The following is a 12033-nucleotide window of genomic DNA, read 5'->3' as shown; positions in this document are numbered from 1 at the left end:
GCATATCTCTAGCATATTTTTCTTGTTAGTGCCTTCAGACAGTTAGCAGATTGATGAGAGTGAAAAAAAGATGCACATTCTTTTAAGAGACATTAGGTGTGCTTAAATAGCTGTAGTCAATCTATCAATTACTTGTATTCATGTAAGCCTGCAGTCAGCATCAAGATGAGTTCTGAACTGAAGCTTGAAGATCCTCTATGGAATCTACCTTTTATTTACTGACAAGTAAATTAAAGCTGTATGAAAAAGATAATCTGCCTGTGATCTATGGGTAGGAACTATATGTACATGGAGTATATGCATGCATTTACTTTTCTTGCAGTTAAGATCTGTACCTTAGGTCCCGGTAATCCAACTCCCTCAGGGCCTTGCTCACCAGGAAGCCCAGGAAGGCCTGGCAAGCCCTGAAAATTTGTGCAGAGATAGAATATTAATTTTATTTCAAGCTGTGTTGACTACATGCATTTGTTAACAATATGGCTCATAGCTTGAATATGTTGACTCTTTGTGAGGTCACTTGTGGTCTGTGGTTAAATTCTACTCAGATAAGCTAGAAGTTGTGTCAGTAGTGGTTGTATGGGTGTTCTACCTCAAGCAAGAGACCTGCATGTGTCAGGAGTCTGATCCAGAGTAGTTGGTACAAAAGCAGGTATAGGATTGGATTGCACCAAAATGTCAAGAAGTATTGTAAATGCTTCAGCTTCAAATTTCCTCTGTGATGTTCATTAATTTTTACTCCTAATGTTTGTATACATTTATATAGATGTCTTTTGCACAAATGAATGCTAGCATGTAACTAAAGTCCCCTGACTCCAGCCAGCATGACAAACCAGGACTGGTGGAACTGGCTATGTGGGGCCACTGCTGCATATGCATGCTCTCTTGAGGGGGAAACAGTGAGCATTTTCTCTTTGTATCCTTTTTTGCAGATGTTTTTTCTGTCTAGCAGTACTGATTTCTGGCTGTGAAGTAGGTCAGCCAGTTCCTCAGCAGCCCTATGAATAGAACTGCTCTTCTGACTCTGGACAGTAGTTGCTTTTTCAGTAGTTCTGGAAGATTAACAGGTCACCCAGAGTTCATACCTGTGTATGTGGACACAGCTGTTCAGCTGGGTTATGTTCCTCTGTTTGGGCTTAAAATTCTGTGTGGCTGGGCAGAAGACAGTAACCCACGTTAAGATTTTGAAGTAACTGACTGAAACCTCAGTACTACTGTAAAAAATTCTCCTACTGGAATATGTTGCATTGTGTAATAAGAGGAGTCAGGGACTTGTAAGGTCTTGCACTAATACAGAGGAAGATTTCTTTTCTCCTTCCATGCTAGAATGCATTACCACAGTTGAAGAGCCTAAAATACAAGCAAATCTTCCCTGGCATGTCAGCCATGGAGGCTAATCACTTTGTTTTACCTATTTGTTCCCATTTCACATTAAAAATAAACATCTGTAAACTTACAGGTGGACCGGGATAACCATCTCCTTTTGCCCCATAGGGCCCAGGGAGTCCTGGAAGGCCTCGGTCACCCTGACAAAAGCAGGAAAAAAAGATGAGATGACTGCCAATGCAATTGCTAGCAGGAAATATTCCATGAGCATGAAATTTCTTTATCAGAGATACTGTAAGTTGATTTTTATCTCTGCATGTATACTACTGTAAATTATTGTGGGTTATTACTAGACAATACCAGATTAAAACTGGAATACTTGATAGCACTGAGGATGTACAAGACCTTTCACTTCTAAGTCAGTAATCTGAATCTTTTTTAGAGCTCTGTCCACTGTTATTATGACTGACATTTAAGGAATGGCTTCAGTTGCATTATTTTCTTATCCTAATTACTATTATTCTAGTTCTGAACGCACAAACCCATCCTGACAAACAGCCGAAAGCTGCTCTGAATTGCACCTGAATGGATGATATAGGCAGATGACTGTGTTTGTCTCTGCAGCTGCCCAAAATACGGGCATGCATAGCAATGCCAAGAAAATGCCCATGCAGAAATTTTGTAAGAAAAATGAAACTGTAGAAGGTTTTACCCTGTACAGCTCAGCACAGATATCTGACAGTGAAGCAAAAGCACAAATACTGATAGCAAGCAAAACTTAGTAATGGAAAAATACTGAGAGCAGCTAAAATTCAGGATCTTTTCGGGCTTAAGATCAGTCAGAGGATAAGGGGCAGGATCAACACTCAAGAATATTGCCAAATTCACTTAGTTAAAGCCTGAGGAAAAGTTGAATCTAACTAACACTGAGACAGTACTATAGAAGTGCTAGAGAAAAGTCCTTCAAGATTAGCTACTCTTTCATGTTCTTTCACTACTTGAGGAATCTCTTCTCTGTATTGGCTCATGTCCTGACATCTGTTTGGAACTTATGTATTACTCTGTGCCATACTTAGAAATGAAGCTTCTTACCTAAAAACTGCTCAGAAAAAAACAGCTGTGTTTAACAGATATGCTGTTGTAAGCACATAAATCACGTGTTCTCACTGTATTCACTCACTGTGATTTAAAAACAAGGTGTTTTTTTTTTTTCCTGGTTCTCTGCCATCTGAAAGCTTATGATTCATGGAGTCTGAAAGATTGACTGTCCATGGTCATCTGACTCTACAAATCCTTATACTGTACCAATGCAGTACAATGTATACAGTAAGTGTTGTGTAACACCTTGCCACCCTCAGTGATCGGCTGTTGCTTCACCAACATCTTGCCTTATTTTACAGTTCTATCAGAAATTAGTTTATCAACTCAGGAGCTACCTTTGCTCCAGGAAGCCCAAAACCTGGTTCTCCAATTGGTCCAGCAAGACCAGGTAGGCCAATGTCACCCTGCAATGAAGAAAACATGTACCCTACTTGCATATATTATTAAACACCAACCAGTAATTGTTTTTTGTTAATTTTGCTATATATACAATATATATAAACGCAGGTATTTAAGATAAATGCTAAGAGCAGATGAAAGAAAAGTATTTTGATACTAAGGCTCTCAAAGACAAATACAAGAACATACATTGCCTACAGCTCAAGCTGGCAAATAGTTAATACCAGGCCATGGTGGTAACTAGAATGGATACAATCTATAGAACTCTATTGGTAGGAAATAAGTTTTATGTAACCTCTTATGGCTGAAATAATTTACATGAACAGTAGCATGGCCTACTTCGTAGTTCTCACACCATGTTTAGAAGTACTAGGAAGTACTAGGATTTAAAAATATTTGGAAGATGTTACCTTTGGTCCAGGCACAGCTCTTCCAGGAGGGCCTGGCATTCCAAGACGTCCTGGTACACCAGGCTCTCCCTGCAGTGAAGGAAGGAGAGGGAGAACAGTGCTTTTTTTTTTTTTCTCTGAAAGTAGCACGAGCATCTCTTGGAGAAAACATTTCCGCATATTTCAAAGTCTGTTAGAAGTTTTATTATTTTATTTATATTCTATTTTATTTAGATTAAACTTATATTAAGTGAAATCTAGCCATTTAAGAACTGATAATCAGTATAGTTTTGATTTCTCAAGGAAATGATATTCCTCTCAGTCCCTGAATAAATACGCATTCTGAAAAATCCTTTTCTTAGTATATTCTAGACTCAGTTCAGCACACCCAGTACTCAAAGCCTCCTGCCCAGCTGTGTAGCTATACAAGTGCATTTTTTCTGTCACAGCAGATTGGTTTTTTTCCCCAAATAGTCCTTTCAGTGTACTTTATTACCTCTTCTGATTTTTTTTTTTATCTTACGCTGAAATACTGTTGTATGAATTAATAGCAAAAGACTTCAGAAACTGGACGATAAACTCGGGGTAGCCTCTCTTTCACTTTCAGTGAGAATTCAAACTGCAAATCAGTAGAAGAATACCATCCATGAGTCTGATCAGTGCAAGGAAAAATAAAGTTGTGGTCCATGTGTGTATGCCACACACTGTATTGTCTTCCCAAATATTTCAGCATAGAACGCCACTATTATTATCCTCTAACTTTTTTCAAGTCAATTCTTCCCTTCTAAAGGAAGCAACACAGTGAATATGAAGTTTTTAAAGAATGTTTCTGGATGTTTATAATGATTGTGGTGTGTCTTGCTTAGGAAAACCCTAGCTGAACTTGGGGTTTTTTTGGTAGTTATTCTTTGAGAAGTTCATTTCACACAGGTTATTTCTGAAATCTAGGATAAAGCACAGTTCTGGAGGGCTGTTTTACACACAGTGTGATAATGAACATACTTTAGCTCCTGCAGGCCCAGGCACTCCTGTTGGTCCTGTTAATCCACGTATTCCTCTCTGACCTTGATCTCCCTAATGAAACAGAGAAGTCACACATACCAAAATATCAAGAGTGTGTTATCTGAAATTAATTGTGAATATCAGTGAAACATGATGAAGTTCTATATTGCAGCTGGTGCACATGGGTTCTTTCCATAGCTTTCATCAACAAGCCAGTTAATTCTGCTCAATAATTGTCCAGTTTGGGATTCTTGAAGTTAAAAACAAATAGATTCCAACTGAAATTAAATTAACTGAATTACTCATGAATATTACAAAAAAAAAAAAAAAAAAAAGAAAACCCAAAAGTCTTAAAGATCATATATAGCCTTGCAGCTGAAAAATCGAGTAATTATGTGGAAAAAAAATATTGTTCAAGAGAACTAATCAAAACAGAAGAACAGACTGACTTTTTTACATTAAAAAAAAAATAAGGCCATTCTGCCCTCTCTAACTTATCAGCTTACGGTTTCAGGCAGAAAAAGCCAAGAATACATAATTTGTTAAGTGATAAATGGCTTTAATCTTTATTAAGCTATAATAGTTATACCAAAAATGAGTTCAGTCACCCTGAAATGTTCAAACACAGTTAATAATTTTGTTGATAGATGTACTTATTGGTACATGACATCTGCATGTGTTCCCTAAGTATTCTGAAAACAGATGTCTTGATTTTTCTTTTTCCTCCCGAGCTGTTTTTCAGCTTTTTTTTTTTTATTATTTCTGGCTCTTTACAATTGTAATACTATGTTTATTTTCCTTCTGTGATATTTATTCTGTCTAGTGTTTTGGACAATGACGATATTTCTCAGGATAAAGATGCTGACGTGAGAAACCAGGATTACTTCTCCATTTATTGATGAGCACAGAAGACCAGTACAAGAAGCAAAACCCAGAGAGTCTCGCCAGTTATTCTTACTAAGAAAAGCAGTAGACCCAACAAAGGTAAACCTACCTCTTTGTAAGACTTCTTGTACCAAGCATTGTAATAGGTACTGAGCCACTGAACTGTTTTACTATTATTAAAAAAAATTATGAAAATGGTGTTCTGGACAGTATTTTATTAACTTCACTATTTTAAAAGTTGTTGTTTCAGGCTGAAACAAACTTTACAGCTAGCTACTTCTACAAACAATTATTAATCTATTTCTTGACATTTATTTTTTAATTACTTACATTGGACCGTAGAAGAAAAGACCTAGACAAACCTACTCCTAGAGCTTTAGAATGCTTCCTTTCAGAGTGATTCCTTTAGTAAAATGTTCTTACCTTCTCCCCCTGTATTCCAATACCTGGGGCACCTTCAGGACCTCTAAGACCAGGTAATCCTGGTTCACCCTAGAATGAAAAAATCAAAGCACTATTTCAGAGAACTACACAGACAATAGTGCAAGATCAACCCTATAATTACTTGAATAACCTCATTAAAATCATAGACTTCTTAAAGTCATTGGGACAATTCTTGCTGATGCAGTAGGCTCAGGATTTTCTTCCCATATTCAGAAGCAACTATTGTAAAACTCTGGGTGGAAATACATAAAGTAGCATATTTCCTAATCAATGATGGAACACTGAGTGCATAATGTAAAAATATATGGAGTTCTCCATTCATCATCAGAAAGCTACTAAATTTTGCCTGCAGCCATTTTAATGGTCTTCCTTCTAAGCAGGGAATTTGATGGGTTGAAAAAAGCCAGCTGTAAATAAGATAACACAACTACCAACACCCCTAAAATTGAAGAAGTTTCCCTGGAAAACATTTTTGAGGTTTTTCTTTTTAATGTGCTACTTTTCCCCTTGTCCATGAAGATCCTCTCTTTTAGGTTTGAATATCAGCACAGAGTAAACAGCAAGAACGCATGAAGGGAAGCAGGTGGGCTGCAGAGAGAAATAAACCAACCTTTTGTCCAGGGGCTCCATCTTCTCCTGGAAGGCCAGGCAGACCTGCCAGTCCTGAAAGGCCTGGCTCACCCTGACATCAATAAAAGTAAGTCTTACTATTAAATTCAGACTCCAAATCAAATAAATCTATTTTTAAAAGACTAGTAAACTGTATGCACATTTATAGAAAACATTTATGCATATGAACCCAAGTCTTGTAGTTCTTTATAATGACAACTCCCATGTATCACAAAAAAAGGAAAGTAGCGTCTAATTGTTTAACAGTCTGTTTCTAGAGTTATTCTTACATGCCTACAGAAAGAACACACAAGAAGCACAAATTTTCAAATCCAAATTAATAAATAAATGAATTCATCTATTAATAATATACCTTAGAACCAGGCTCTCCAATACCTCTTTCTCCTGGCACTCCAGTCTCTCCTGGCAAGCCTTGTTCACCCTTAAGTAGAAATTAAGAGGTTTGTAATGGAAAAATACAAAGCAAATTCTTTGTTTATTATATTTACAGAAAAGAATAGTGTGATGTTAAATGCTTGGTCACAAAGATTAAGAATCTCAAGATTCCTGGGCACCTTTTGAGCTGTCACCAAAAAGTTGCTGGTGGAAATGATTAATGATGTAAATCTGTAATTATGCATGGCCATTAATGTTTCCTACCAACAGTTCAGCAGTATATCTGAGCTCCTCAAGCAGTTTACCTTCTCTTTCTTTGTACCAGTAGTAAAACACGTTCCTGTGTAATCACTTCAGATGAAAGTTACTGATGCAATTTACCTGGACTTGAGCAAGGCCTCTGACACAGTCCCACACCACCTCCTTGTCTCCAAATTGGAGGGATGTGGATTTGATGGGTGGACCACTGGATGGACAAGAAACTGGTCAAAAGGCAGCAGACAGAGGGTGGTCATCAATGGCTCTATGTCCAGGTGGAGGCTGGTAACAAGCCGCATCCCCCAGGGGTCTGCCTTCTGACCGGTGCTCTTTAACATCTTTCTCAGTGACATCGATGATAGAATCGAATGCACCCTCAGCAAGTTTGCTGACGACACCAAGCTGAGTGATGCGGTTGACACGGTTGAAGCAAGGGATGCCATTCAGAGGGACCTCGACAGGCTAGAAAGGTGGGCTCGGGTGAACCTGATGAGGTCCAACACGGCAAAGTGCAGAGTTTTGCACTTGGGCTGGAGGAATCCCAGACATCCATACAGACTGGAAGGAGCGGTCCTTGAGAGCAGCCCTGTGGAGAAGGACCTGGGGGTCTTGATGGATGAAAAGCTTAACATGAGCCAGCAGTGTGCTCTTGTGGCTCGGAAGACAAATGGTATCCTGGGCTCCATCAAAAGAGGGGTGGCCAGCAGGGACAGGGAGGTGATTGACCACCTCTACTCTGCTCTTGTGAGGCCCCATCTGGAATACTGCGTCCAAGTGTGGACCCCCAATACAAAAAAGACAGGGAGCTGTTGGGGAGGGTCCAGAGGAGGGCCATGAAGATGATCAGAAGACTGGAGCACCTCCCCTATGAAGACAGGCTGAGGGAGCTGGGCTTGTTCAGCCTGGAGAAAAGAAGGCTGCAGGGGGGCCTCATTGCAGCCTTTCAATACCTAAAGAGAGCCTACAAAGAGGAGGGGAATCAACTCTTTGAAAGGGTTGATAACTGCAGGATGAGGGGAAATGGTTTTAAGTTGAGGGAGGGGAGATTTAGGTTGGATGTCAGGGGGAAATTCTTTACAGAGAGAGTGGTGAGGTGCTGGAACAGGCTGCCCAGAGAGGTTGTGGATGCCCCGTCCCTGGAGGTGTTCAAGGTCAGATTGGATGGGGCCCTGGTCTGCTGGTCTAGTATTAAATGGGGAGGTTGATGGCCCTGCAGTGGCAGGGGGGTTGGAGATTCATGATCCTTGAGTTCCCTTTCAACCCTGTGATTCTGTGAAAGAGGCAATGCTCTCTGATGCTCCAAATGCTTTACCTGGTGTGGATCTTAGACCCACTTTGCACCTTCAGTTCTTTATACTATTCTTAAATAGCCTGCAGGCATTCAGAACTTTATCTTATGCTTCTTTTCAGAAAATCACTCTGAATCTCCATTCCAAACACTTTAAGGTTGAACTCTTCTATTAACAGTTCTGGATTACGCAAATTAGTCAAGGCTAGATTACTGTGACAATTTTCCTTCATCAGTTGTGATCTTCATCTAATCTTGGACCATTCTTAACTCCTAGATATAGTAAATTCACAAAATCAGGTGAGAAAACAGGCAGCAGAATTAACAAGGCAGCTAATATCTAAGCTATATATATATTTTTTTTTTTCTCCTGGAAAATAAACACTGCACTGAGAATAAAAGATTCTTGAAATGTTGATATTCTTTTATGTCTAGTGCATAACTTTTTGGAATTGATTTACTGCACCTGCCTACAACATGATGAAATTGCAAGACCAGATAAGACCTCTCTTGCTGTGGAAAAATACCAGAAAAAAGTAGTTTACTGGCTGATATTTGGTACCTCAAAAGATTTTGTGGCAAGCTAGACAAAACAGAGTAATTTCATAGGTTCATTAGGGCTTTTCAGTGGAGTGGGAACTGCTGTACAGTTTAATAATGTTAATAAAGGAAGTAATTTCCTGCAACTAAGTTAGATGTTGAGCCCTTCAACAAGCATATAGATAGAGACAGACCACTTCTTATTCAGAGAACACAAGAAAGGCTTTTTACTTCATAAAATTCTCTAACCTTTGGTCCAGGTAGTCCCTGTCCTGGTAACCCTCTAGAGCCCGGAGGTCCTTTGGGGCCTTCCACTCCCTGAAAAATATTATCTAATTACTTCCTAAAAATAAACAATATTCTGTTATTAGACATTTAGCTGTGGAGTGAGGGGAAAGAGAAGACCATACCTTCTCTCCTTGGATTCCAATTCCAGGTAATCCTATTGGTCCAGGTAAACCAGGTGGACCAAATTCACCCTGGCAAAGTGCAGTTGATTAGTTGCGTAAAGATACAGAAACAATCTGAGACAGTTCCCATGATACTCATGTTGACTTAACTCCTTAAATCAGCAAAGCTGAGGACGTGACCTTATATCTTACATATATACACTTATTCCCTCCTGATTCTGTGGCTGCTACCAACTGATAGTCATTTTTTCCCATTCTAAACCTTAACTTTTGAAGAGAGTCAGTTTTTCGTTAACATTTCTATTTTAATACAAAGACACATTCAAAAAAAGTCAGGAGAACTTACTGAGCATAAGTTTGTTGTATAGGGCCTTTTTTGAGTGACTTGCCTCCCTGCACTGTTCATAGTGAATATCAAGGCTGTATTGTGTAGATGTATTGGCACTTTGCAAATCCCTTTGTGTATGTACTACTCACCTTTTCACCTTTTATGCTGATTCCTGGAAGTCCACGAGGGCCTTTTGGTCCATCAAAACCACGGTCTCCCTACATGAAAAAATAATATGTTAGCTATAGAAAAACACAGCTGTTCTCTCTCAAATAACTACTGTTAATAACACTGTTCGCTGTGTCATCTCAAAAGTCAAAATGAAAAGGACCAGAAAGTAGTTTCTGGATTTGTTTTCTAGGATACCAAAGAGATCATCTTTTCAAATAAGCTTGCTCTGCTGTTTGAAATTTTTGATGAAAGAGCTGAACAAACTTTTTTTAAAAAAAAAATTTTTTTTTTTTAAATCTTTTTACTCACTTTGATTGTTCTGAGTCCTGTTCTGCTTCCCTTCAAATCAATGGCAAAGCCACAGGTGATTTGAATGTCAGCAGGACTGAGTTCTGAGTCTAAACTGATTCCTCTAATTTCTCATGGATTATTCTCATTCAAGTGTGGCAGTGAGGATCTAGATCTAAGAATTTTTCCAGAATAAAGACCAGACCGAGTTGCATTATCATAGAAATGCATATATATAAATATACTTGTCCTTCTAAACATTCATTTATAGTACAGCAGTCTTCGGGAAAATGTAGATTAGTAAGGAAAAAAATACTGCAATTTCTTGTATTTCTGTTAATACAGCATGTAGAGACAGATCATTAGGTTGTGCAAATAGCTTCAGAATCACCCAAGGCAATGAACCTATGCCCCAGATGGGCTTTTTCTCCCCCTTTCAACCAGTTTCAACCTTTTTACTTTTGACTGAAAAACATCACGTGAACTTTTGCTTAAAAGAACATTCCTTAACCTGATGGTTTGGAACACTTGCTTATATTTCTCATTTCACTGAACTGTGTTGTGAGTTTCTAGCAAAAACATTCTGCTGAAAGCAACTGTACAATTTGCTTTAAATTAAGAAATTGCCTGCTTAAAAAGCATTTTAAACTGTAGGTCTGACTTGGCAGCCATAAATAGAATTAGAGATACATGTATAGACTCTGTTTATACATGCTTGTCTTCAGGTCAGATTTGGCAGTCAAAACTGTGCTTTTTTTTTTTTTCCAAATCAAGTGTTCCAGTAATACTGGCAGAACTCCCCTTTGGCTACTTTATTCTGCTTAACTCAAGTGCTCAATAGTTTCAGTAAGATTATGCATTATTCCATAATTGTTCCCGCTGCGCATTGTTGCTGTGCACCACTTGTTAGCTGCACTGTTTCTCCCCACATGAATTGATATTTCAGCAGCAATGCAGTGATTTCTAAATACACTTTCTTCAAATTAAGTTTTCATGGATAAGATCTGTTAAGTGAAAATAAGCCATCAACAATGAGGCTAGGCAATTGATATAATTCATCATAAAATAAGTACTGCATCATATTTTAAGAGATGCTAGCAGAAGTCAGATTTTAACCCAGCTGAGTACAGTATTGTGTGCAAAGCAAAAATGGTAAGATTCTTAGTAAAGGAACAATTGATGCCTGCATCTATGAAACATATTTGTTTCAAAACATATTTCAAAATGCTTCAAAACATTGTTTCAAAACATATTTGTTTTCCCAACCAAAACTGATTTGGTGGATGAATAAAAATGACCCTATAGCACAGATGTACAGGAGAAAGGAACTCCTTGCTTTGCAGGGTTGGGGCTGTATCTCATAAAAGTTAAAACTATATTTAAATGTAAGAACTCACCACCACGTTAGTATTAACAAGCCCACCAGAAGGCTTTTGTACAATGTAGTGAAGTTTACTACTTCAGAATCTTTCTTTTTTCCACTATAATAAACACTCAACTAGTGCATTTCCCAGGGAAACAGTTAAGAAATGAGTTCCATTTGAAGTATTACTCAAGTCAAAACCACTTAAAAGGCCTTGAGAGTATCTGTTTCACAACAGCCCTGCCACTTGTAACCAAAAGTCAAAATGACAGCCAAGACTGAGAGCTGGTTTTCAGCAGACAGCAAAAGCAGCTCACAGTGTATCTAGTGTCCATCCATGTGCAAGTGCAACTACTATTGTCATTACCTTCCACTGTATCTGAAAAACAGCAACAGCAGTTTTGTTTTTTACCCACAAACTGAATCCAGCCATTCGCTAAAACACGTTAGCCAGTGGCTGAGGTATTTGAGCTTAGTAGCCCGTCATTAGTGAGAACAAGGGTCCCTGTATATAAGGATGTAGGAAAAAAAAAAAAAAAGCAACCAAAAAGTGAAATTTTCATCTAAGGAATCACTTTTATAATAATCCATGTAAAGTCACATACTAGAAGCTCTTTTACAACTATAGCTTCTTCCTAGGCTTAGGTTCTGCAAATAAAGTTTAAGGGGAATTAAATAGCCTCTTGGACCTCTAAGGGTGATATCTGTGCCTTGATATTTTGTTTAGACCAACTGAATTCTGAAATTTTAATTGAAGCCATATTTTATTATTTATTTAAAAGCTAATTTGTCAGGTTCTTTAGTCTGCTGTGAACTTGTTTTGGCATGTACTCATGTAG

At 38.3% G+C, this 12033-nt stretch overlaps 1 protein-coding gene across 1 annotated transcript in view; it reads right to left on the bottom strand.

Annotated features, from left to right (window-relative positions):
* LOC306949378 (uncharacterized protein) overlaps positions 1–12033 on the bottom strand; it is a gene marked incomplete at both ends in the record, with an annotated part of 32273 nt that overhangs the window by 8881 nt on the left and 11359 nt on the right. The window contains 11 exons of the mRNA XM_079539242.1: positions 336–404; positions 1455–1523; positions 2760–2828; positions 3234–3302; positions 4215–4286; positions 5523–5591; positions 6154–6225; positions 6526–6594; positions 8884–8952; positions 9045–9113; positions 9522–9590. Of these exons, the coding sequence (XP_079395368.1) occupies positions 336–404; positions 1455–1523; positions 2760–2828; positions 3234–3302; positions 4215–4286; positions 5523–5591; positions 6154–6225; positions 6526–6594; positions 8884–8952; positions 9045–9113; positions 9522–9590 (765 nt within the window). The remainder of the gene's footprint in view (positions 1–335; positions 405–1454; positions 1524–2759; positions 2829–3233; positions 3303–4214; positions 4287–5522; positions 5592–6153; positions 6226–6525; positions 6595–8883; positions 8953–9044; positions 9114–9521; positions 9591–12033) is intronic.

Source organism: Tetrao urogallus (genome assembly GCF_951394365.1).
Source record: "Tetrao urogallus genome assembly, chromosome: 8".
Taxonomy (NCBI): domain Eukaryota; kingdom Metazoa; phylum Chordata; class Aves; order Galliformes; family Phasianidae; genus Tetrao; species Tetrao urogallus.
The sequence above is the reverse complement of the archived record's forward strand: the minus strand, read 5'-3'. Positions and strand labels throughout refer to the sequence as shown.